This window comes from Leguminivora glycinivorella, chromosome 4 (genome assembly GCF_023078275.1).
Source record: "Leguminivora glycinivorella isolate SPB_JAAS2020 chromosome 4, LegGlyc_1.1, whole genome shotgun sequence".
Classification (NCBI taxonomy): Eukaryota; Metazoa; Arthropoda; class Insecta; order Lepidoptera; family Tortricidae; genus Leguminivora; species Leguminivora glycinivorella.
Window position 1 is genome coordinate 9,685,280 of NC_062974.1, and position 26,709 is coordinate 9,711,988.

A 26,709-nucleotide genomic window follows, 5' to 3' on the forward strand; every position below is an offset into this window, starting at 1 on the left:
TTCAAAATACGTCAACAAAACGTAAAAGTTTTCTATTCCACAGTATTCTGCCAAGGTACTGTTTTTCCCCACCCTACTCTTGTTCATTCATATAATATTCATTCATTCACTTCACATTCAGTCATTTTGAAAGGAGAAGGCGTGCGTTCCGGCCGGCGTGCTAGCTATTCTTAAAATAGAATTATCGTAATTCAAGACGATAAATATTTAAAGTTTCAAATAATTCTTGAATTATTTTATTAGATACAAAGGTACTTTAATATACTATTAAAAGTGTGTTTTTGTCATTACAACAGCCGTGTTTTAATTGGTGTTCGTGATGTAATTTTAGCACATTTTTCTATCACACCATAACCTTGGCATTGGATATTTATAAAACAATGTGCAGATAAGTGTAAAAAATTTGGCAAGTGAATTTTAGTGTTTCATTCGAGTAACTATATTTTTTCGTATCCAGATGGCAGAACAGGGTTTCTTGAAGCAAAAACCTGGTTTCGCGACTATCGCTATTCACCACGGTCAAGAACCGGAAAGATGGAGTTCGTCTGCCGTTGTTGTACCCATCGTCACGTCCACAACGTTTAAACAGCCGGCGCCTGCTGAACATACGGTAAAAAACTATAGTTATTTCGTCATGCAAAAATAAAATCAGTATATACTTAACTACCTACCTCCTGTAGGCAACGTATAATAATTTTAATGTAGTATAATATTTTAAGTATAAGAAGCGCTTGAACACGATAAACATGTATTTTTTTTATTGCAGGGTTTTGAGTACGGTAGATCAGGAAACCCCACACGTAATGTTCTTGAAGAATGCCTAGCCGCGCTAGACGGCGGAAAGCACGGCTTCACCTTTGCCTCGGGCTTAGGAACCACGACCACACTTTTGGGCCTGCTTAAAGCGGGCGACCACATTATTTCCGGCGACGATGTGTATGGCGGCACCAACAGATTATTCAGGTAAAAACCTCATTATCATACATATAATTCATGCATACCTACAGTTGCATGCACGCCTGTCCACCTACCTGTATTACTTTTCATGTATTTCTATCCATGCGCGGATCCAGGGGGGGGGTCATGGGGGTCATGACCCCCCCCCCTGGAGCCCAGGTTGGCCATACAAATAGACAACGTAAACCCCCTCTGGGGCCTGAGCCTTTATAAATACGAGTATGTAGTGGCAAGTTGGCAACACCTGGGCAATTTTTGAATTTCATTATGTTAGCAAAACATAATTAATAATTGAAAACACTACTTTATATTATACCTAAGTATCTACACTCAACATTCATTACCTACATAAAAATCCGCGAAATTGACGCCAATTCAATAATAATAAATACCTTATCATCATTAACAAATGTTACGACAAAACGGGTAAATTAATAATATTGTTTATTATAATTCCCGTACGTGACTAATTTTAGTAGCTTTTCCGCCTCTGACCCACCTATTCACGTAGTGCATTGTCAGATTGTCACCACAAGCGCCGCATGAATGGAGCAAAATAACTAGCTGTTAAGAGTCGCACGAACTCGCAGCTTACATCGCTCCCGTATCGTTATCGAAGTTACTGGAAAACAATAAAAAAACTAATTGGCCATGAAGAATACCATTAATTTAAGCACTTAGCTCTAAATGTTATTCAAAGGAAACATAATTCTATTCTCAATAATTAATACGTTTCTTTATTCACTGATATCCATCGAACCTACTGTGAAAATTCTAAAAATAATGTACATACAGTTAGCGATTACACACTTTGTTGCTGACTGTACCGAATTTGAAGAAATGTTACGTACATAATTTCTACATTGAACAACTATCGATTAGTGTCACTAGCTAATATTTAGTGTCAGCAAGTTTTTTTCTTCTCAATCTAATTCGATTTAAATCGAGCAGCGAAGGGAAATTGAAACAAAACCATCCTAGTACTAGACAGATAGTAGGTATATATGTGTTAATTCAATAATCATGTTAATTCCATGTGTTTTAAAACGATAGCATAACATCGTATGTATAGCGGCTACGCAGGTGGTCTGACTCTTACCACTTCTACGGCTGCGTATCCCTTTCAACCATTCAATGAACGATTTCACCATATAATCGGTATCGAATAACTCATAAAATGACTGGCAATTTCCTCCCGTATCAATTCGCAAGTCATTGGACGATGAGCGATATAGTGACGTCATTTATGGCATGGGTTTCCTTATCTTGTTGTGATAACGATAATTCCGCAGCCCATAAGTACCTCATTAATATTCATTAGATGTTTGACTTATTCACGATAATACTATATGTTAACTTAACATTACAATGGTTTAGAAAAAGTATGCAAATTATTATGTTGTACGTTGTACTGCAATGTTGATAGTGATTGCGCGCATTGCGCTTACATGTTGCATTACTTTACTTTAAACTTTTTATTTTAATTACTTCTCATGAGGCGTCATAAATTTTGCGAATCCGAAAATATTAAAAGTCTCATAACGACTTTGTTGATAGTGATTGCGCGCATTGCGCTTACATGTTGCATTACTTTACTTTAAACTTTTTATTTTAATTACTTCTCATGAGGCGTCATAAATTCTGCGAATCCGAAAATATTAAAAGTCTCATAACGACTTTGCAAAAATGTACTTCATCATCTCAATTTTTGCTAGTACAAAACAGTGAGTGAAATACAATTGCGCGCACTGTCTAGTGTCTATACAAAATACGCGCAATAGTGTGCACTTGATCAAATTCTCGTAGCACAAACACCTATAGCCCTGAAAATAAACACAAAATAAAATCTTAATTTTCTATGGTTTAGGATCATCAAATTATACAAGGAAATATTACACGCGATAAAATAAAACACGCGAGCGTGACTTAGTCCATCATAAAGTTTGTTAAGTATTAATCGTAAAGAAACAATTTCAATGTCGTCTCGCAGACCGCAGGTAATAATTTAAAGTCTAAATTAAAATTATTAATTTGCGCGTGATTTTTAACACAAAAGGAAACTCCCAAATAGTGGCTCTCTGTGACTGGTCACGATAAAATGCAAAACAAAATAATACGTAGGTAGGTACTTTTCGAGCCATTATCAGTGATTATCACGCTATCACATCAGGTAACATTAGATAATATTTTATACATTATTGGCCCGTGAGTCCCTATAGAAAAAAAAACCGGCCAAGAGCGTGTCGGGCCACGCTCAGTGTAGGGTTCCGTAGTTTTCCGTATTTTTCTCAAAAACTACTGGACCTATCAAGTTCAAAACAATTTTCCTAGAAAGTCTTTATAAAGTTCTACTTTTATGATTTTTTTCATATTTTTTAAACATATGGTTCAAAAGTTGGAGGGGGGGGGACGCACTTTTTTTTTCTTTAGGAGCGAATATTTCCGAAAATATTAATATTATCAAAAAACGATCTTAGTAAACCCTTATTCATTTTTAAATACCTATCCAACAATATATCACACGTTGGGGTCGGAATGAAAAAAATATCAGCCCCCACTTTACATGTAGGGGGGGGGGGGGTACCCTAATAAAACATTTTTTTCCATTTTTTATTTTTGCACTTTGTTGACGTGATTGATATACATATTGGTACCAAATTTCAGCTTTCTAGTACTAACGGTTACTGAGATTATCCGCGGACGGACGGACGGACAGACAGACATGGCGAAACTATAAGGGTTCCTAGTTGACTACGGAACCCTAAAAACTGGACTAACAAAACTTCACGAAGTTTTTGGTCACAAAAATTTAACAATTTGTTGAGAATTTGTTCGTTGCGACCAATAGAGAAGAGAACATGGCGTCTGTCGATTTGGTTTTTGGTCGCTCAAGTCAAATATTTGTCATGTCCCGAGTGTGGGCCCCAATAGACAGTAATCTCTATAAAAACCTGATGGAAATATAAGATGCGCGTGCAAACTATAAAGTCAACTATTAGTTCAAGGCCAACTATTAATTTTGGCACTCCTTTTATGTCTGCTCTAACTACATCTAGTGAGCAAATAGAAACCATATTACGGATGAACAATGTTCATAACAAAATACCGCGCTTTCAATTATTGAATGAATTAGCAGCCATGTCTGAAGAAACAATTATTGTGGCACAGAACATAGATATATTGCGTCCTAGTCCTACTACCAACGTATGGTCGCGTTCGCGGCAAAGTAGCTATACTTCCCTACAGGACAAATACCTATTAAAATCTAAAATTAACATTCGTAAGACTGCGCATAAGCTAACTACGCAGTCGAGTTCTGAATAAACTATATTAATATGTATTTTGAAAAAGCTCCAAAAACAGAATAAATAACTCTTGAATAGGAATACAAGAATATGCACATGCGATAACTACGAAAAGCTAATCCTTCGCGGCCACAGTTCACACTAACAGTTTAAATTCAGATAAACACATTACTAAAGTTTTTTTGTTGACAAGCGAGAATAAAATGTAAGACTTGATAAGTGTGCATTTAGTTGAAAGTAAGATGGCTAAGAAATACTGTGATAAATAGGTATTATAGCTATACGTTGCTGTCTCGGTGCATTCGCTTGTGGCCCGGATAAAACAAGGGACAAGTGCATCGCAGGGTACGTTAAATTGATCATTATATCGTAAGAGCACCATTTATTGCTCAAACACTTAACCAATTAAAATATATTGAAAGCCATTTAGAAGAAGACCATTTAAAAAATTGCTCTAATCCAAGGTTAGGGAGGAAACAGCGTTTGCATGGAGAAATGGGTGCCATCGTATCCTCTTAATAACCACGAGCCAATCATAATCAATAGGTCATCCATACTATCCATACTAATATTATAAATGCGAAAGTAACTCTGTCTGTCTGTCTGTCTGTCTGTCTGTCTGTTACGCTTTCCCGCTTAAACCACGCAACCGATTTTGATGAAATTTGGAACAGACAATCTTTAGACCCTGAGACAGAACATAGGCTACGGATAATTTTATTTCTTTAAGAAAAAAGGGATGAAGGGGTTGAAAAAGAGGTTGAAAGTTTGTATGGGATTTCTTAATTTTAAAAGATAAAACCATGAAACTCTTAATGAATACTTTTATTACGCGGGCGAAGCCGCGGGTAAAAGCTAGTACTTTATAAACCACATGTGACGATAAAATATTGTAATTGATAATGTTCAATTTGTTGCCCAACAGAAACGTCGCAGCCGGAATGAATATAGAAACAACATTCGCCGATTTCACAAAGCCCGAAGAAGTTGATAAAGCTGTTAAGGAAAATACAAAGGTGAGTGTCAAACGTAAAGGAAATTGTGAGGCCAGTGTGGATTTAGGCCCTCTATTCCAGATGCCCTCTTAAATTTATCGAGGGCCTCTTGGGCAGCGTCCCCACTTAGGCGTCGCGTGTCTCGCGGCGCGCAACGGACGTCTCCGCCACGCCGCCTGAATGTAATTCAAAAAACGTCTCCTCAGTACATTTTGTATAGGAAGGACGTAAGACGCGCCCCCAGGCGGCGCGCCGCAAGACATGCGTCTTATGAGTGTGGATGGTCCCTTAGCCATCTCAAAACCATGTACCCCATAGGCCCTTGGGACAGTCCGAAGCAGAAATGCCTACACAAGTACACAGGCTTAATATGCCTTGAAACTTTGGATTTTTATTGGATGTTTGGATTGGGTTTGGATTTGGATTATTGGATGTTTAACGGGTTCCTTAAATTTATCGGGGCCCTCTTCTCAGACTAGGATCTTGTGGACTACTTGGAGGAACAGTCCTGGTGACTGCACAGTAAAATATATGACAAGTTCTTATTTAAAAAAGTAAGTAAGTTCTTAAGTATAAATGAATATCTAATGGTAAGATGACGAAACAAGGCAGACCCTACAATTCATCTGTTGACATAACTCCGCTCTTTACTTCACACTGTAATTAAAATTTAACATAAATACTTCAGCGCTATTGTAAATATTATTGATATAGTCTTACCCATATCAGCGTGTAATCAATAGAATAACAGTCGAGCATAATCGAATAAATGTTTCAAAATACGTGGCTGTGAGTAAAACACGTGAGGAGCCATTGCGTCATTAACTAAAGAAATTAAACTAAACATACTACACGACTGCATTTATTGCACTTAGTATTACATATTACATATTATAATTATGGACCCTGGAAATACATAGACATTTAGTAATAAAGAAAATTATTTAGATCTTAGATACATAATATAAATATCAATGGTGAATAGGTAAAAGCTGTCCCTGATGAACTGGTATTTTAGCAAATTAAACACTCTTAAGTAATATCTGAACTTGCGTTAATATTATCAGACTAAAATCTAGAGTTTGTCACTCAGAACAGTGATTCCACATTTTAGTACAATGTATATATTTTATTTTTCCTCCACTAATAGGTGTTTAAACAATTAATTTCGTACCGCTTTCGTATTGCTTAACAAGCGTTGCCATTGATAACAGTCCAAGATAGCATTTATGACTTTACAAATAATGTCACGTCCGTGACCGTGGCCAACCTACATTATAGTATTTCTAAATACAATAGTGCAAAATTTTATTTTAGACAAAAAGGAGAAGACCCCCGCTCCGAATCGTTCCTGGTGCAAAAGCTTTCCATTTCTATAGTCATTCAACGCGGGAATGCGGTAAGCGTTATGGGATTTTTTGCACCGGGAACGGCAGGGAGCGGTTTTTTTAAACTGTTTATACTTTTAAGATTTATTAAATTTTAGTATGTACGTTTGTTTTTAGGGTAATTTTAGTTTGTATGTTCATTTATAAGTTTAGATTTTAGCTTTAGTTTTTAATTTTATTGAAGGCCCTAATTTTATTTGTTTTTATTATGTTTCTTTGCATTTTAACTTACACTCGTATTTTATGCTAAAACTAGTGCAAAATATTGTTCCGAACTTACAAGACGACCGGTTTGGCCTAGCGGGTAGTGATAATTTTGCAAAATAATTACTAATATGTACCTATAGAGAGCCACACCATCAGCCATAAAAATTACAAGCCCAAACTCCATGCCCATGTAAATAAAATATACCTACTGTAATACATACATATACAAGAACACATATTAAATACTAAATTAATATATAAAAATGTTCAGTTTCAGATATAAAAAAAAGTTAAAGCAATTTTAATCCACCTCGAAAATCGCTCATTTTTAAACTACAGACCTATGTTACCTGGCTGTTACGCTGTTTAAAAATTAAACAGCTACGGTTTTATGTAAAGCATACCTATATTATCATCCATGATTTTTTCCATAAAAATCGGAAAGCATGCAGCGCACCTCATTTGATGATTTCATATGGAATGGCCCTGGGGGCAGATTTCACTTAGCTTATCCTGGCACCTGCTTTAAAAAATGTATGGGCGAATGTTCATCAGGCCCGCACAAGACTTGAACAAGATTTCCTTGTCCGTCTATACGTATTAGTCCGTTTTCACATTATCCGATCCGATATCGGATGTCAGCAGGATTTCCATAGAAAAAATCCAAGATGGCGCCTGTAATGTATGGGATATCGGTCCGACATCCGATATCGGATCGGATAATATGAAAACGCACTTAGGGCTTCCTTGATTGCATCCTAAATAAATAGACCTCTAAAGCGTGCGGTTGTTATATGCGATAAATGTATTGTAGGTACCTAATGTTGAACGCATGCATCACAGAATGTATGAAAAATTGGACTGCGCTAAACAAGTTACATTGAAGCGATTGAAATCAGGAAACATCGTAATTTCAATCAAAATGAAGGGCAAGGGATTTCATCTTCGTGGAATCCAGTGATTAGCAAGTGTAAACGTGAGAAAACTTCCCGTCTCATACCATCGGATGTCGTGAGTGTTGTATGTAGGCAGAGTGGCAACCCTAGCGTAAAAGTGACTGATGACAATCAAGTGCGGGTAGTTCGAAAAACTCGTACAGCTAGAAGATGTTGATACAACTCCCAGCCAGTCTACCCGTGACCACGGACGTAATGTCATGTCCGAAACGTCGGGTTAAATATAAAACGTAAGTTTTACGCGATTAAGTCCCGTTTTAATTTAATAATATGGCAAAAGTTGTACAAAATAGACCTTCCAAAGGCTAACTAGAGAATTACCTAGAGAACCTCCTGGTTCATTGAGTACTCTAGCCTTGTGGTTCAATGTGTGCTAGATATACATTTTCACTTTTTAAATTCGGTAAAAAATAAACGGCACAAGACCTACATATCTGATTTAAAATATAAATATCTGGGCGATCGAGCTTCGCTCGGCTCTATTTTAATATATCACGTCTTTAGATAAAAAAAACTCTTATAAATACAAAAACAAAAAAAAAGACAAAAAACAAAAACATAATTTCTGGCCGGGATTCGAAACCCTGACACCTACGATCTATCTGCGTACATTAGACCGACCTCGTACGACTGAGCTAAGCGGAATCGATGCGCGCGCGGCGAAATTAAGGACCATATTTTACGTTTACAAACGCGAAAGAAAAACTCATGAAAACTCGAAAATTCGCGTTTTCCGGGATCTAAGGCTATTACGCTAGATCGATTTTTCACCCTCGAAAACCCCCACATAACAAATTTCAGCGAAATCGTTAGAGCGGTTTCCGAGATCGTCGGTATATATAAATAAATAAATATACAAGAATTGCTCGTTTAATAGTATAAGATTTTTCCCAAGTATATTTTATTGATCGTATATCGTGTAGGTAAAACGTAAAACAACCTTTGGTGATGCTGCATAACATCACTTTTTTTTATTGCCAATGTAATTTCGCAGATGGTGTGGTTAGAAACCCCAACGAACCCCAACTTGAAGATCGCCGACATAGCCACCGTAGTGAAAGCCGTGAAGAGCCACGGCGAACACATCATGGTTGTCGTGGACAACACTTTCCTCACTCCGTACCTCCAGAGGCCGTTGGACTTCGGGGCGGACGTGGTCATGTACTCCCTCACGAAGTACATGAACGGCCACTCTGACGTCATAATGGGGGCGGCAGTTGTCAATAATGACGAGCTTGCAGCGAGACTTCGGTTCCTACAAAACGGTTAGTACTGAGTTTTGGATGATTCTCGATTGCCTTTACATTATTCATGTAACTGTGTCAAAATATCGGAAGCTTATATTTGTCCTGAGTTTTGGATGATTCTCGGTTCAAAAGTTGCCTTCAGAAGCGATTACGAAAATATTAATATTATGAAGCTCAACAATATATCACACGTTGGGGTTGGAATGAAAAAAAAAAGCCCCCACATTACTAATAAAAAATTTTTTATTACGGTCTAGATCCTGATAAGCCCACTTCATTCCCCCTATTTGGTTGCTCCTACCTACACCTACCTCACTCAAGTTTTTAAGAAATCACTAATAATCACTTTACCCGTGTGGTGACGGTTTAAGAATTTCACCACCCCCTTTCTTCCCATGGGTGTCGTAGAAGTCGACTGTGGGATATGGCTTAAATTGTGGCGTAGGCGAGAGGCTGGCAACCTGTCACAGCAATGTCACAATTTGGATTTCTGTCAACCCCTTTTTGCCAAGAGTGGCACTGAAACTTAGTAGTTCATGTGCTCTGCCTACCTCTTTTATGTACCCCATGCGTGATTATATGTATGTATCTATGCACTAATAATTTTACACTGTTGTTATTACAACTGTTAAGTATAAAAACAGTCTAAGGCTCCTTAGAGATAATGTGATAGCATGTTTATTATGGGACTAGTTAGGTACCTACCACTCGTATAGATAGGAAAGTTATTTAATGTTTATATGATGTGATAATTGATGTAAATATTTTGAACCGTATCATTTTAATATAAATAGTTGTCGTCTTAAAACTATCTAACTGATAATTCGTAAACATTATTGCTATAGCCTGGTCTGGCGCAGTCGGTAGTGACCCTGCCTGCTACGCCGCGGTCCCGGGTTCGAATCCCGGTAAGGGCATTTATTTGTGTGATGGGCACAGATATTTGTTCCTGAGTCATGAATGTTTTCTATGTATATAAGTATTTATATATTGTATATATCGTTGTCTGAGTACCTACAACACAAGCCTTCTTAAGCTTACCGTGGGCCTCAGTCAATCTGTGTAAGAATGTCCTATATTTATTTATTTATTTTATAGCAACCCCAAACGCCGCAAATATGTAACTACTGCCGAGGGTGACATACTTGCGACGCTTGAGGTCTTCAGCCAATGATGCAGCCGCCCCAGCACCAACTTTGGTGCCTGGAACATGGGACGGCGCCAGGGTATCTACACAAGTAGCATCCCAGACAAGCGGCCGACCCATACTCCAAGGCACCAGCGTCATTCCGTCAGGCCTCTTGCCGTCAACCCTGGCCAGTCCATTGGGTTCGAGGACGGCCGGCACTTTTGCACTAACAAGGGCCCTCCGGATGACATCGTTGAGGCTGGCGTGGCGAGGAATTCTCCCAGCACTTCGGCTGCATGAAAGGCCGTGGTGGCCAAGATTATCCACCATAACTCCGCACTGACACCGATGGGGCACATTTGTTGATGCCCCTATTCTGAGGCAGGTAGCCAACCGGAATGTGGTATTGTCCAGCAATGTACCTATTGTGATGGATGGTAGTGTCTGCAGCCACAGACCCGACTCCCATTCCGCAGTAGCGAGGAGGCGAGCCCGATCTGTCGAATCAAGAGCCGTCTCTAGAAGGCGGTCCCTTGTTAGACGACAGAGAGGTTCGTCCCATTGCCTCTGCGAACATGGGTTGACAGGCGGGTCTGTGTTGGGGCATGTTAGCTGCCAAACATTCTTGGCCTCGGTACAGTGCGCAGCCTCCAGGACCCCAATGGAAGGGGCTAAAATTTTCCCGATGAGGATTTGAGCACCGTGTACCGAAGCCAAGAAAGCAGGCAGCGCCACACTAGAAATTTTTCGGATGCCCAAGCCGCCCAACCTGATGGGTAAGCTAGCCTGGGTCCATGTTCTTTCGCCAAAGGATATATTGAAGATGGTGGTGAGAGTTTCCAAAACTAAGTTATCCAAATTTGAGATCAAAGAAGGGTGTTTCCAGAGGTGTGAACCACGGAGGATGTATGTAAATTTTGGTACAAATAAACAGTGTTTTATGATGCAATATGCCGAATGTATGTTAATTTGAGCCAGACGATGTGTAGATGCTTTAAAATTTTCGATTTTTGTGTCTATGAAATTATTAAATGATTGGTCCATGATGGGGCAACCAAGGAGGTGAAGCGTTTCTTTGTTAATAGTTTTTATTCCAGGAGCTACTTGTTCGAACTGTTCAAATACTTGCTCTTTGTTTGGACAAGTCTCTGAAACAAAGAGTTCGCATTTCGAAAAGTTGAGGGATAAGCCAATGTTTTTTAAGTCAGTTTTTAATTTTTCTAAATCATCAAGAACTGAAATTGCTTCACCACCGAGGGTGCCGTCATCTAGGTACCATATGTTCAATTTAGAATTTAGATTTTTAATTATGGGATGAATGGCGAGACTGAATATTGCTGGACCGAGAGGGTCGCCTTGTTGACAACCTACGGAAGAAAACAAAGGGTCAGTTTGGTAGAACAATTTAGAGGGGGAACTGTAGCACTGCCAGAGAAAGTTATAAGTAGATGGAATTTTATCCTTTATTTGTGTTTTATAGCAAAATGACAGCTGATCAAGCATGAATTGGTTTTTAGTAATTATTGTTATTCAAATAATTTGACACCAGATAATTCACATGGCATCCTATGTAAAACCAGTCTTAATCTGTTAAGGTTGAATTATTTGAATCGTAGAGCCTACAGTGATCACGGAAGTTTGAAAATTGCGGACATATCTTTTACTCCAATTACGGCGGAACTAGAATGACAGAGAAAGCTACCTGCAATTTCATACTCGATTTTCCGCAGTCGGCCCTGTCATGAACCATTGTGTGGGCCACTGTACCACCATAGTGGGCAATGCCCCTAAGCTATCTTATAATTTAAGTACAATAAGTACAATACATAAACAGTTCCTATACATTTTAACCATTTACATTTTGCCCTGACGCCCTTAAAATTTTACAAACAATATTTCTGAAATCGTTTTATATGTCGTGGAACATAGGTATTTTATATATGATGAAATGGCACAGGTGTGTTCAATTTAAATACACAATAATAAAGTATCTTATCAGTAAAGCCATTTACAAAGCCATGTTTGCCTTCATTGACACTGAGTGCATACGACGACAAATTAACTGGATAAAACGTAACACGAGCAAATGATTAAAACATACATAAGGCAAAAGATAAAGGATGTTTTTAGGCCTCGGTTATTCTAACACGCCTAGGGCGGCGGGCGGGAGTCCCGTTGCTATGTTTGGAAATGTTCGGATGTGGTCGTTCTCGCTCGCGGCAGGTACCACTCTTATCTACGAACATACGAAACAGTCACTGCGGATGACGGGCCGCTGCCACCGGGTACGGGTCAGAATAACCAAGGCTTAGATAATCTATCATACAAATTAAACATTATTTTTAATGTACACTTTATAGTCAACGTAATTGACGTAGCTTGTCACGCTTAATACGTAATAAATTGCAAATGTAGATAACTCAAAGACAAGCTATAAAAGTCGCTAAACAAAGTGTGTTTTGACAATCTACAGCCTAGAGTTTAGTTTATTGCTCCCGTTACAGCCCACACCCGGTAGGTATATGATGATTTAATGAACAATACAATACAAAGACAAGTCGTAAAAGACGAATAAAAATCCGTATGCATAATCGTAAAGTAATTACTAACGTAAAGTAAATTTTACCTTAGTGCATGCAATTAACCTACCAAGTTACCAATTTATAGAAGGCGGACTCTGCTCAAAATTGTTATCACACTACTTACGCGTGTCTCATGTCTAGATGAAACTTACCTAACTATATCGAAAACGCTGCCCAAGCCGTTTGAGATGTATTAGAACGATGGATAGTGAATTTATCTCTCTAATTTGCCGAGTCCACACAGAGTTAGGCAAAGTGCTTGCACGACAAACTTCCAGTCTAAACTTACATCGGCCGAGACACATCTAGATTGAACGTTTGTCGCGCGAGCACAATACGTAGCGACGTACCTCGCTATGTGTGGACCTGGCTTTTGATATACAACAAAGTCCGCGATGGCATAAGTCACGGAAAATACGGAAAACTTACCATACCCACCTTTTACTACACTCCCCGGCCCCCGCGCGAAGCCGATTCGGCCCGCCAATTTAATATATATCCTAAAATTACACTTGCCCTTTTACAGCAATGGGAGTAGTCCCGTCTCCGTTCGACTGCTACCAGGTCAACCGCAGCTTGAAGACTCTGGCCCTCCGCATGGAACAGCATAAGAAGTCAGCGCAAATCATCGCTGAGTGGCTGGAGAAACACCCGAAGGTCACAGAAGTTCTGCATCCAGGTAAAGTAAATCTTGTATCTATCACTTAACCCTTTTTTCCGGTTCGGGGGAACTAGTAATACATCCAGATAATGTAAACCTAGTGGCTATGAACGAAAGTCCTTTAGAAAATGTCTATTCGAAATGTTGGAATGCTTGAAAAATGTATGAAACAACACATTTTTCAAGCATTAAATCTTAGTGCAATGTCATAGGTCCATTTTCAAATGCCTCATCTTATAATCACTGCCGCCCATGTACACCCGAAACACCAGAAGGGAGGGTGGTGTTGGGAGTCCTATTTAACTCTGTTTGTTGAACTATATCTGAAGACGATAGCACTATGTATTGAACACTAAGATATCACCCTTAATATTCTTTTTATTGCTTTAAAACCTATTATTCTTACAAAAATAACACTAATAATCTTCCCATTTCGTCCTTCAATACTTTTATAGCAAGAAAGCTATCATTTAAAATGGTACCTTGTTCCATATATGTGTACATAAATAAGTAAATAACCCATAAATAAACAAGTAAATAACCCATAAATAAACAGTAAATAAGCCATAAATAAACAAGTAAATAAATAAACAAAATAACACTTGTATTATCATGTCACTAGTTATTAAGGTGGCTCGCTTAGGTTACCCGAAGCTCAGGCTGTGTTAGATGGCGTTAATCTTCAAATTACCAGTCTTATTTTTTTTGTGGAGTCGTACAGGCATTTATATACTTTCAATTATGAACATTTAATATTAAAATTGACGTATTACAACAAACATTCAACTTCTCATTGTAACGTTAATCCCCTTAATGTAGATAAATTTACTATTTTACACTATTTCTAAGTACCACTCACACATACAAACAGTGTTTTTGTATTCCTTCTAGTCGATAATTTCACGCGGCGACAGCTTGTTTAAATAGCCTTGCGGTAAATACGTGCCATCGCATGATTTGCATGGAAGTACTGGGTTCGAATCCAGGACTTTTTCTCTTTTTTTTTAATAATACGTCGGTGGCAAATAAGCATACGGTCCGCCTAATGGAAAGCGGTCACCGTAACCTATGGACGCCTGCAACTCAAAGAGTGTCGCATGCGCGTTGCCGCCCCATTAGAAACTTGTACACTCCCCTTTGCTGCGTGTGCACAGCAAAAAGGAGTGTACAAGTTCAAAGGAGGGTTTGGGTTGCCGACGACTCAAAGGACAATAGACGGAACAAATTAGTTCCGTAAGTCCTCCGTCGTCAGCACCCCACACCCTCGTTGAGCTCTGGCAGCCTTACTCACCGGCAGGAACACAACACTATGAGACACTATTTTTTGTTTTATTATTATACATAAATGTATATGTACTCGTACAGTAGTTACTGAGCGTTTTCCACAAAAAAGATTAAAAACCTATTCTCTTACATGGTAATAATTTTTGGGTTCGTCGAACTCAGAATTTCTAACATAATTATCCTAATCTGATATTTTTAAAAATTCCAAAAAAGTATAGATAAATTTTAGTTTCTTCGAATGATTTTTTTTCCTAATTGTTTATTTTCGATGGAGCAAGGGTATTCAAATCGCTTTTGAAATCTTAAATTAGTAAATGAAAATGCAATAGTTAACTGAGTAACGTAATGCTTTAAAAACTCAAGTGGACTTTTTTTATCTAAGGAGTAATTTCGATAAAATATTATATTTAGCGAGGGTATTAAAAGTTGTGTTTTATATCTCAACTTAATAAATAGAAAATCAAAATGACAATAAAAATATCAATAGGTTCTCTAAGATAAAATTGATACCTTCGGCTCTCCATTCTTGCTCGGTTAATAAAAAATACGAAATTTATATCCAAAAAAATACAAAAAGTTAATAGAATCCTGGGAATCGAACGCACCTTCACGGCGTGACAGAAGACTGTATACCAACGACGCCATTACATAACACGCTGTTCCCGACGAAATTGGGCTATACATATATAATTAATTAAATATAAATAATAATGTCAAATCCATACTAATATTACAAATGGGAAAGGGTGTGTGTCTGTTTGTTTGTCCGTCTTTCACGGCAAAACCGGAGCGACGAATTGACGTGATTATTTAAGAGGCCGTCAATATCAAAAAGTAGAAAAACGTAAAATTGGTAGTTTTCTACGTCCGGTTTTAGTTTCAGTATATACTTATTGATAAGAAAAGCACTTGTTTTAAACAGCGCGTATTCTTATCTACAAAATCAGTAGTTAACATCAAGGAAAAGTTACTCCCTGAATTAAATATGATTTTTTTCCTGACGCTAGTTTAAGAAAACCCGCAAATAGTGCTCACGTCTGAGTGAGCTGAGCTCAATTTTGTATACTTTAGGCTGCTAAAATTGATGCTGTCGCATTACTTATATCCTAAACTAAAAATTCAGTAGTTTACATGTGTGTTATCATGCTACTAAAATACAGTAAATGGAAGTTAAACGACATCAATATTTGTCTAAAAATACTTCAAATCAAATGGCAATTACTTCGAAAACATTTTAGGCAAACAAAAGGCTTTCTTGATAATTATAAACTTTAAGTATGTGTATGCAAAATTGTGTGTAATACAAATCAGGAAACACTTCCAATCCATACTAATATTATAAATGCGAAAGTAACTCTGTCTGTCTGTCTGTCTGTCTGTCTGTCTGTCTGTCTGTCTGTCTGTTACGCTTTCCCGCTTAAACCACGCAACCGATTTTGATGAAATTTGGAACAGACAATCTTTAGACCCTGAGACAGAACATAGGCTACTTTTTATTTCGAAAAAAAGGGATGAAGGGGTTGAAAAAGAGGTTGAAAGTTTGTATGGTATTTCTTAATTTTAAATGATAAAACCATGAAACTTTATATTTTAGCACTTGATAAGAAATCATTAAACATATATTTAAAGTCACATACAGGTCGAACGCGATTAATTAACATTATTTTTACCTTTAAAATAAACATGGTGGGAAATAAACATTAACTAAAAGCGGGTAGATTACATTTATTTGTCTACCCCGAACATTTATATAAATTAATATCGGGTAGTTTTGTGTTGTTTACATCTCCGGTGACATTTTGCTGGGACGTCAGTCTTCCGCGACCACGTCCAGTGCAACCTGGCCGAAACGTTGGGAAAAAAGGTAAAAATAATGTTAATTAATCGCGTTCGACCTGTATGTGACTTTAAATATGTGTACAAAGCGCGAAAACTTAAAGTGTTATATCATTAAACATCTTGATAAGGGATAGGGATAGGGATAGGGATAGCGATAGGGATAGCGATAGGGAAAGCGATAGGGATAGCGATAGGGATAGCGATAGGGATAGCGATAGCGATAGCGATAGCGATAGCGTTAGCGATACGGATACGGATACGGATACGGATACGGATAATATGGGTATCGTTGGAGGGATACGGATAATCGGTCGGCGGTCTCTTACAATCAATGTGCTCTAAGACGATCGTTGTTTGCTTGCTTGAAGATTACGTTTGCGATAAGTATAAGCAAAATGTAAAAAATTGTAAGGGATAATAGAAAAAAGTACTTTTTACCCACCGATCATAGTGTCGAAATACGGGCTATGTGGGATGTTTATAAAGGTTTCCCCAGCGTATATAGAATTACCTACGCTGTGGTCGATGTGTAATATTTCTACAATCATTGCAAGCAAAAGTATTATGTGCAATCGAAATAATCGCAGATAAATATACCTACAGAGAAACCTAAGGATCCAAATGAAAATCTTAATGAATACTTTTATTACGCGGGCGAAGCCGCGGGTAAAAGCTAGTCTAAATATATAAAAGAAGAAGCTGACTGACTGACTGACTGACTGACTGACTGACTGACTGACTGACTGACTGACTGACATATCAACGCACAGCCGAAACCGCTGGTCCTAGAGATTTCAAATTTGGCACGTAGGTTCCTTATGTAGTGTAGAGGAGCACTAAGAAAGGATTTTCCAAAATTCACCTCCTAAGGGGGTCAAATGGGGGTTCAAAGTTTGTATGGGGAAACAAGATTAGTTTGACTATTTTATTCGAAACTTCACAGGAAGATTCCTTAAGACATATGACTGAATACGTGTTTCAGGTTTTTTGAAAATTTAACCCCTAAAGGGTGAAAAGGGGGTGATAAAGTCAAAAAATCAATATGGGTATCGTTTTTATGGTTTATCGGGTCGCTGATCACGATAAATAAAACGTTTTTAAAATCTAACGAGGCGGAAGTGAAATACCTTCTCCCCTGTTGTGGTGCAATGGGGTTTAAATATCAAAAATATATATAAAAGAAGATATTGACTGACTGACTGACATATCAACGCACAGCCGAAACCGCTGGTCCTAGAGATGTCAAATTTGGCACGTAGGTTCCTTCTATAGTGTAGAGGAGCACTAAGAAAGGATTTTTCAAAGTTCGCCTACTAAGGGACTCAAATGGGGGTTCAAAGTTTGTATGGGGAAACAAGATTAGTTCGACTATTTTATACGAAACTTCACAGGAGGATTCCTAAAGACATATGACTAAATACATGATTCAGATTTTTTGAAAATTTGACCCCTAAAGGGGTGCAAAGGGGGTAAAGTCAAAAACACAATATGGGTATCGTTTTTATTGTTTATCGGGTCGCTGATTACGATAAATACAACGATTTTAAAATCTAATGAGGTGGAAAAGAAATTTTGTCCCCTGTCGTAGTGCAATAGGGTTAAAATATCCAAAATAGCCATAAGAGGAAATAGCACTAAGAAAGGATTTTCACCTCCTAGCATGATAATTTGACAGGGCAAGGACAGGGACAGGGACAGGGACAGGGGGACAGGGACAGGGACAGGGACAGGGACAGGGACAGGGACAGGGACAGGGACAGGGACAGGGACAGGGACAGGGACAGGGACAGGGACAGGGACAGGGACAGGGACAGGGACGGGACGGGACGGGACGGGACGGGACGGGACGGGACGGGACGGGACGGGACGGGACGGGACGGGACGGGACGGGACGGGACGGGACGGGACGGGATAGGGCGGGATAGGGCGGGGCGGGGCGGGATAGGGACGGGACGGGAGGGATAGGGAAGGGATAGGGATAGGGATAGAAATAGGGATAGGAATAGGGACGGGGTTAGGGATAGGGGAGGGACGGGGACAGGGACGGGGGAGGGACGGGGACGAGGACAAGGATAGAGATAGGGACGGGGATAAGAATAGGGATTGGGGTCGGAATAGGGATTGGGGTCGGAATAATCGGTCGGCAATCGATATCTAGGCAGTGTAAAATGCAGGTGGCTCAGTGGGAAGGGATTAGTAAGTAGGCATCGGCGAGTATCCTGCATCCGTGATAACTATTATATTCAATGTGCTGTAAGAAGATCGTTGCTTGCCTTTTATAAGTTTACGTTTGCAATAAGTATAAGCAAAATGGAAAAAATTGTAAGCGATAATGCAAGGAAGTACTTTTTACCCTACCGACCATAGCGTCGAGTTACTGGCTATGTGGGTTGTATGAAGTTTCCCCCCAGTATAAATATTTATATAGGTAAAATACATACATATTCGTACCTACTACCTACGCTGTGGTCGCTGTGTAACAATTCTACAATCATTGCAAGAATTTATTTTAAAACAATAGTAATATGTGTAAGGTACAGTCAGCCAAAAAGCAGTGTAAGGTTCTTGGCTGACCGTACAGCAAATAGATCAGTTACAATGGCCCCCCAGTCGAGAATTGCCCCGCTTTACCTTAATCGAAACAATCGCGGACAGATGTACCTACAAAGAAACCTACGGATCCAAATGAAAATCTTATTTTTTGTAAACGTTTCAATAAGAATACTTTTATTACGCGGGCGAAGCCGCGGGTAAAAGCTAGTTTTAGATACATACTTACTTAAAGTTGTAACTAAAATGCGGTCGGCCCCTGTCGGCATCTTCATAAATTTGAATATGTACGACCGTGTTTTAGTTTTAAAATAATGTTATTTTATAAGCTAGATAACTGGACTACAGAATTATTACCTTTTCATATTTTTCCTTACAAAGAGAACGAATAAAATCAATGTTGAATATAAACTTTCGTAAATTTTCCATACAAACGTCAAAACTGCGAACAGATTCTATTTAGTCAGACGCCCGATCGGGCTCGTTCGGAGCGGACGTGTCGCCAAATTTGCTCCAATGACATTTGTTTTTGACACTGGAAATCATATACGGATACAAAAAGATTGCCATGCTATGAATGTATTCAAAAGTAATAAGGTAAATAAATATCGTCACGTCTAAAAGAGTCTCAGTTTAAAATCGTTTTTTTTTGTGTTGTTTACTACTTATTATTGTTGAGAAATAAAAAAATATATGTAACTTTAATACAATGATAAGAAATATAGGTATTTTTTGTCTTCTAAACTTTATTAAAATGAAAGAGTTTTAAAATTAATTTTAACTCGTTGGACTTTATTTTCATTATACTGGTCACATTATTTAGTGTGTCAGTGTGTGTAACATTCTCTATCGCGAAGAAACATTCAGTGTGGCGTATGAAAAAACTAACAGAACTAATCATAATAATTATATTCTATAAACGATTATTTACGTAAATGGCGAAATTATTAATTGTAATAATATATTATCTTATCACAAAATTGTTCTGTATGACTTACCTTCTTACGTTCAATATAATTTTTAAATGGTGTTTGCACACGGGGCACGTAACCTTAGATTCAGACAACTTTAACTAAATTTTGAAAATTATTATTTTAATGAAGAATTCTATATATGGCAACAATTTTACATGTAAACTGACTGTCAACCTCTGTTCATACATAACCTCAACCTTTGTCTCAGTGCATTTATAACGGATGTTATAATGGCTAAACCGATCAGGAACAGTGAATTATTTTAATTCATTCGGAAAAGGGTTTAAAACCATTTATAATTAGAATATTAAACGAAGCACTGTTTTTTACACCAGAGTTGTTTTGATTTTATATGGTGTTTGCACAAATTTATTTTGAAAAATAATCGGAGTCAATTCGTGTGAGATGGTAACACTAAATTGACACTGTCCGCAATCTAAACACGCGGCAGCGTGTCAAGCCAAGTTCAAGTAACCGAACTGGCAGACAACATCGTGTGTAATATTACACGAACTATTTGGAGCCTCTATGGGCGTCCTCACAACAAAAACTATTTCACATAAACGTCTTAAATTTGGCTCTTATTATTTGTGACATACATATTATGTGCCTGTCGTGATTGTTTCACCGGATGGTCTGATCGGAAGATTAGACCATTTCGTTGGGTCTCCTTCTTGTTTATGTTTTATTATTTGTAACGTTTATTTTGTGTGTGTGTTAACGAATAAATTAATTATATTCTATTCTATTCTAAAAGTTATAAGAAATGATATTTTATGTCATCAATTGTCATAAAACATTTTAAGGACTGCCATTGAACTTGGCACCCGTTTAGATCTCACTGCTTTTGTCGTTGACGCCAACAACCAAGGCATATATAATATTGAACTTGGCTCATATTTCCCTTTTTTGGTTTTGATGGGATTTTAACGTTACAACTGATCTTCAGTGAAACTATAGACCTGTCTTAAGTTCCTCTCGCTTAGGTCACTGACCTCTTCCAGTAAATTGCGGTAGTGTGCGAAAAGTATGTTGGGGAGTGTGACGTGCGTTAGTATGTGTAAATGGGGTAATTTGACAGATACTGAATTTTTACCCATCGTGACGGGCTCTTAAGGGTATTTAGTTGAAGGGATGGAGAGTGACATATGCTACTTTTTGTCTCTTTCTTACGTGAGCGAAGCCGCGGTCAAAAGCTAGTTTATTATAAATGGGAAAAGCTGGTTACTCTATAATCTGAAGTGGAAGAATTCGTTGTTTCACCAAAGATAATGTGTGTTTGTTTGTTTGTCCGTCTTTCACGGCCAAACGGAGCGACGGATTGACATGTTTTTTAAGTGGAGATAGTTGAAGGGATGGAGAGTGATATATGCTACTTTTGTCTCTTTCTAACGCAAGCGAAGCCGCGGGCAAAAGCTAGTACAGCACGGGTAGCATGGTCGCGCGATAGACGATAAAATATCAGGCCGTCCCTGTCGCACTATTAGTAAGTGCGATTATAGGGACGGCCAGATGTTTTATCATATATCGCGCGACCATAATTGCCTGCCTGGACCAGATTATATTGATGATAATTATTATTTGTAACCATTTAGTTAATATTGTCTTCAGTTACCGCGATAGTTACTCATGAAATAAAAACTATGAAAACGGATTAAATCGCGTATACTCGTAATGAGTTTAAAATTCATCCCGATGTTTCAAACACTTTACAGCGTTCGTGGTCAACGGGTGACTGAGGAAAAATTACAATGTGCAAAAGCTACTCGTACCCATATTCTTGTATATAACCATTTAGTTGTTGAAGAAAAACATTCACACAACAATAACATAGGTCAACCAGCTCAGTAAATGCAATACTTTACTAATACTATGCCCACACTATGACCTATGTATAATGTATTATACCAGACGTGTAATATTTTATTTTATCAACAAAGGCATAATAAAGGATTGTATTGTATTTTTGTATGAAAATAAAAAATAGGAAAGCAATATAGTAATAGTCAAATATTCCATTAAAAAAATTAAAAATACTTAATATATCCATAAAAGTTCAAATGATTAAAAAAAACTTCGGATTCGAACCCACGATCTTCTGCATCATAGTCAGTCGTTTGACCGAGACGCCATTTCGATTTACATTAGCAGTGTCGAAATACACGATATGTATCTTTGTTGACAAAATGCGTCATTATTTCTGAGTCTGCTTGAGTTAACTAAACCAATATCTTTAAATAATTACTTGTCAAGAGCCAAATGTCACTGATGACAATGTCAACTAAAAATGCGCGAAATATGACGGCTCTGTGTCTGTACACAAAATTTGGCACGCACATTTACGTAAAATTAATAAAAAATTCACAAGGATTTGTCCATGATTTCTGTATGAAACAATGTATTTCATTCACTACCGCGACGACGGATAATGTATAGTAGATGTATGCGCATATTTTTATTTAGTTGTAGCACAGTATAAGGATAAATCAGTAGTTAATCTCCGGCAGCGGCGACGCGGTCGTTACTACTGCGCAAGGTCACGCAGGGTTGTACCTGTGCTACTGTCCTACTCGTAGTAACTGTGTATGGCGCTATGCTAGTACCAACGCTCTTTCTACCTTTTTATCTAATAAAGATTCAAGTACGTGTTTGTTTCTTAAATACTGACGAAATCGTATTTACATAAAATGTTTGAATAGATGTTTGCACAATATTTAAGTAGGTACCAAACTTTCGAGCTAGATAGATCGCAGCATCTACCTAAATGTCGTTACAGATAAATCTTTATTGATTTTAGTGTGTCATTCTAGCTTTAAATCTCACTTTTACCACAGAATATATAATAGTAGGTACAAGTACAGAAGGCTCACTCCTTTGAAGTTCACAAAACGCCGCCATTCTAAATTATTACCTATATTAACAAACGGACCGCACGCGTGCAGACGACATTGAATTCTATTGCGCCGCGCGAAGGTCGTCGCCACTGAGTGGGCCGCGAACTCGCGGCCGCCGGCATGTACTTGTAGCGCGGTGAAAGGATCGCGGAGTGAGCCGCCCCTGCTTTTACGCCATTTACGTAAGCAATAATGTACCTAACACTGCAAAAATATAACAACCACTTACTTTTCTGGGTGTCTAGGAATTCTAAAGAACATTCTGACATTTCCGCATTTTGAGAACTGTTCTCCATACACCCATAAACACTACAGTAACGAAAATGTCTTCGGTGCTGACGTCATTTTCTCCCGAACTCAACACGTCAACACAGCGCGCGAACGAGGCCCCGACTGTCCAGCCCAATACTTACCAGTTTCGCATGTATTTGGTGCATATGGAGAGTAGTTTTCGACACACCGCGCGGAGTGAAGTTTGTTAGAAGAGTTATTACTGCTTTATACTGTGGTTGTAGTGTGCGGTGACTAAATAAATGGTAGATGTTTTTTGTATGGAAAGCGAGCCACCTTAACATAATTTCGTATTTAACCTATAAGGCATATAATTTGATAATGGATATTGCATTTATCAGATGAACCACAACAGTTTTCTTGTTTGGTTTATAATTATCACTAATTAATCGTTTGCGCGATGACCCTCAATGATAAATGAGTATTTAAATAGCATATTTGGGTCGACCGACTGAACACTGTTATGTAAGTCACCCTAAGAGCGTTTTCACATCCGATTCGATATCGGATATACATAGGAAGGATGTAATGCAAAAATCAAAAAGATCCTTAATGTATAGGATATCGGTCCTTCATCCGATAATGTATGTGTATCGGATCGGATAATGTGAAAACGCACTAAGGCAGGTTTTAATGTGACACGTAACGTAAAGCCTAATTTATAGACCGATGCGTCAATGTCAGTGAAACAGGACCGAGTGAGATGGTGTGCTTTCATGAATAATAAGTACTTAAAAAATAAAATTAACGATTTTTTGGCATCTTCAGGACTGAAATCTCACCCACAACACGAACTGGCGAAGAAACAAATGACAGGCCATTCTGGAGTATTCAGTTTCAAGCATTCAGGCGGTCTGCAGGAGTCCAGAAAGTTCCTGCAGAGTTTGAAGGTTTTCACTTTGGCCGAGAGCTTGGGCGGATATGAGAGTTTGGCTGAGCTACCGTAAGTATACACTGTTTGCTATTATTGCTGGAGCTGTATATACTCTGTACATTTAGGTATTCAAAAAAACGTAAACAAATAATTTGTAAATTTTCGGGTAGTTATAACATTTCTTGGTCCATTTACCCTCTACTGGTTTGGGGAGCCTTTTGAGGGTAGATTTTGTTTTATATTAAATGCCTAAAGATACAGACCACAGGAACTGTCAAAAAAATTGATTTATATGTCGGCGGCCGATCGTTACATCCGTCAAATCAGGAAATTTCAAGGCATATCGTGAAACGTTAAAATCGTTTTCTTACCTCGCCACAATAAAAAGTCGCATTCATATCATACTTCTTGTCCAGTACACTGCAATAGGCTGCTTGCGTCCTAGTCAAATAAGCTTCTTTTTAAGAACTGTCAAAACGAATTTGAACGACTTGCTAATATGGAATTTATATGAAATCGAATTAAGTGACGTCACGGTCAACACAGTTACTTTATATATTTCTACTTGACTTATTAAATAGAAATTGGATTAAAAAATAACTTCTGTCCATGATTTTTCTTATAATTATCTGATGCTTTATTTCGTGGATGGTATAAAATATTTTATTTTAACTACAGTCAAGTTCCCTATACCAGAAGGCGTTTCTAAATAAACCGAACCTTATTCTTACGAGAATAAAGCGTGTTTAGTCAATTGCGAATACTTCCCTTGTGTGTCCATTTGTTTACCTATTTATTTATTCATTCATCATTAGTCTCAGTGAATACTGAATAAAGACATTAATTTCTCTTCTGGCAGTCGATCGATTTGTGTTTAACGGCCTAAAGTGTGATTGAGAAAATTTTAAGTGCAGCTATAAGTGACATATAAACGTAAATTTTCAAATGTTTTACTATTCTCGTTTGCAATTTTAACCCACTATATTGTATTTGTTATTTCAGGTCAGTAATGACGCACGCGTCAGTGCCAGCCGCTCAGCGCGCCGAGCTCGGCATTACGGACTCGCTCATCCGCCTGTCTGTAGGGCTCGAGGACACCGAAGACCTTATCAAGGACCTGGACCTGGCCTTTAATGTTAGCTTTTAATTGTACTAGCATTGCTGCCATTTGGAAATATTTATACGGCATGAGAGTGTTAAGGTGAAGGGTGATTCGACGCTAGCGCCAAGGGTCGACACCCTATGAGGCAACAGACCGGGGCCCAGCAGAAATCCCGTCTCGATCAAAGCCTGACACGGGGTTCCTGTCAGAATTTGTTGCCCGTGGCTTCGCAAAGGCTACGGCCGGATATTACTTATATCGTAAATTCAATAAATGTTCAGTAATAAAAAATGTCGGCAACCTGCTTTGGTAAAAGTGACCAGTTTTAGACAAGTTTTTAGAGTTTTACTACAAAACGAAAAATTGTATACAGTCTTATCTCATTAAATTGTTAAAAGAGAAACTGAATATTCAGCTAATTTTAAAAATATATCAAAATATCGGAAGTATCGTTAGATTCGCATCACCCTTCAACTTAATCATGCTATCGTAAAATTAATTAAATGTATTGTAATCAATTCTACACTAAAGCCGGTTCACAGTCTGAACGGTAAACGTTTCTGTGATACACGCATCACCATCAGTTACCGTTTTGATGCATCACAAGTGCACACGATATGGCAATGGCACCGATATTTCGTCTTGCCTTCAGTAGAAGAGATCGTATGGCAGGTTCGTAGGAATTTTAATTTTTGACATTAATGTTAACACTGTTTTTTGTGTAGCCTACGATAATGCCATACGTCGGCAAAAAAACCGGCCAAGAGCGTGGCGGGCCACGCTCAGTGTAGAGTTCCGTAGTTTTCCGTATTTTTCTCAAAAACTACTGAACCTATCAAGTTCAAAGTAATTTTCCTAGAAAGTCTTTATAAAGTTCTACTTTTGTGATTTTTTTCATATTTTTTAAACATATGGTTCAAAAGTTAAAGGGGGGGGGGACGCACTTTTTTTCCTTTAGGAGCGATTATTTCCGAAAATATTAATATTATCAAAAAACGATCTTAGTAAACCCTTATTCATTTTTAAATACCTATCCAACAATATATCACACGTTGGGGCTGGAATGAAAAAAAAAATCAGCCCCCACTTTACATGTAGGGGGGGTACCCTAATAAAACATTTTTTTTCATTTTTTATTTTTGCACTTTGTTGGCGTGATTGATATACATATTGGTACCAAATTTCAGCTTTCTAGTGCTTACGGTTACTGAGATTATCCGCGGACGGACGGACGGACGGACGGACGGACGGACGGACAGACAGACATGGCGAAACTATAAGGGTTCCTAGTTGACTACGGAACCCTAAAAATTGTAAGACCTTAAACTAAGACTCTGAACTAGTAGTGTGATATAGACCATCGAATTAGATAATTGATATGTATGAAATGATCATCAGACACAATGTGATATTACTAACTTTTATTCCTACATCACGAATATTTTAAAATTGTGATTATAATTAACAAAGTATT

The 26,709-nt window shown here is 38.1% G+C and overlaps 1 protein-coding gene across 1 annotated transcript; it reads left to right on the top strand.

Moving 5' to 3' along the window:
- Positions 1 to 119: 119 nt before the first annotated feature.
- LOC125225421 (cystathionine gamma-lyase) lies at positions 120 to 25,938 on the top strand. The gene is made up of 8 exons (XM_048129138.1): positions 120 to 251; positions 458 to 610; positions 767 to 963; positions 5,188 to 5,278; positions 8,803 to 9,073; positions 13,293 to 13,445; positions 24,028 to 24,202; positions 25,136 to 25,938. Exons 2-8 carry the CDS (start codon positions 458 to 460, stop codon positions 25,278 to 25,280), a joined length of 1,185 nt encoding a protein of 394 aa, XP_047985095.1. The 5' UTR covers positions 120 to 251; the 3' UTR covers positions 25,281 to 25,938.
- The last annotated feature ends 771 nt before the right edge of the window (positions 25,939 to 26,709 follow it).

Excerpts from the sequence above, each read along its gene's own strand:
- LOC125225421 (XM_048129138.1), top strand. The coding sequence starts at position 458 with ATGGCAGAACAGGGTTTCTTGAAGCAAAAACCTGGTTTCGCGACTATC. Across the intron at positions 611-766 it reads CGGCGCCTGCTGAACATACG|GGTTTTGAGTACGGTAGATC; the intron begins GTAAAAAACTAT and ends TTTTTATTGCAG. Across the intron at positions 13,446-24,027 it reads CACAGAAGTTCTGCATCCAG|GACTGAAATCTCACCCACAA; the intron begins GTAAAGTAAATC and ends TGGCATCTTCAG.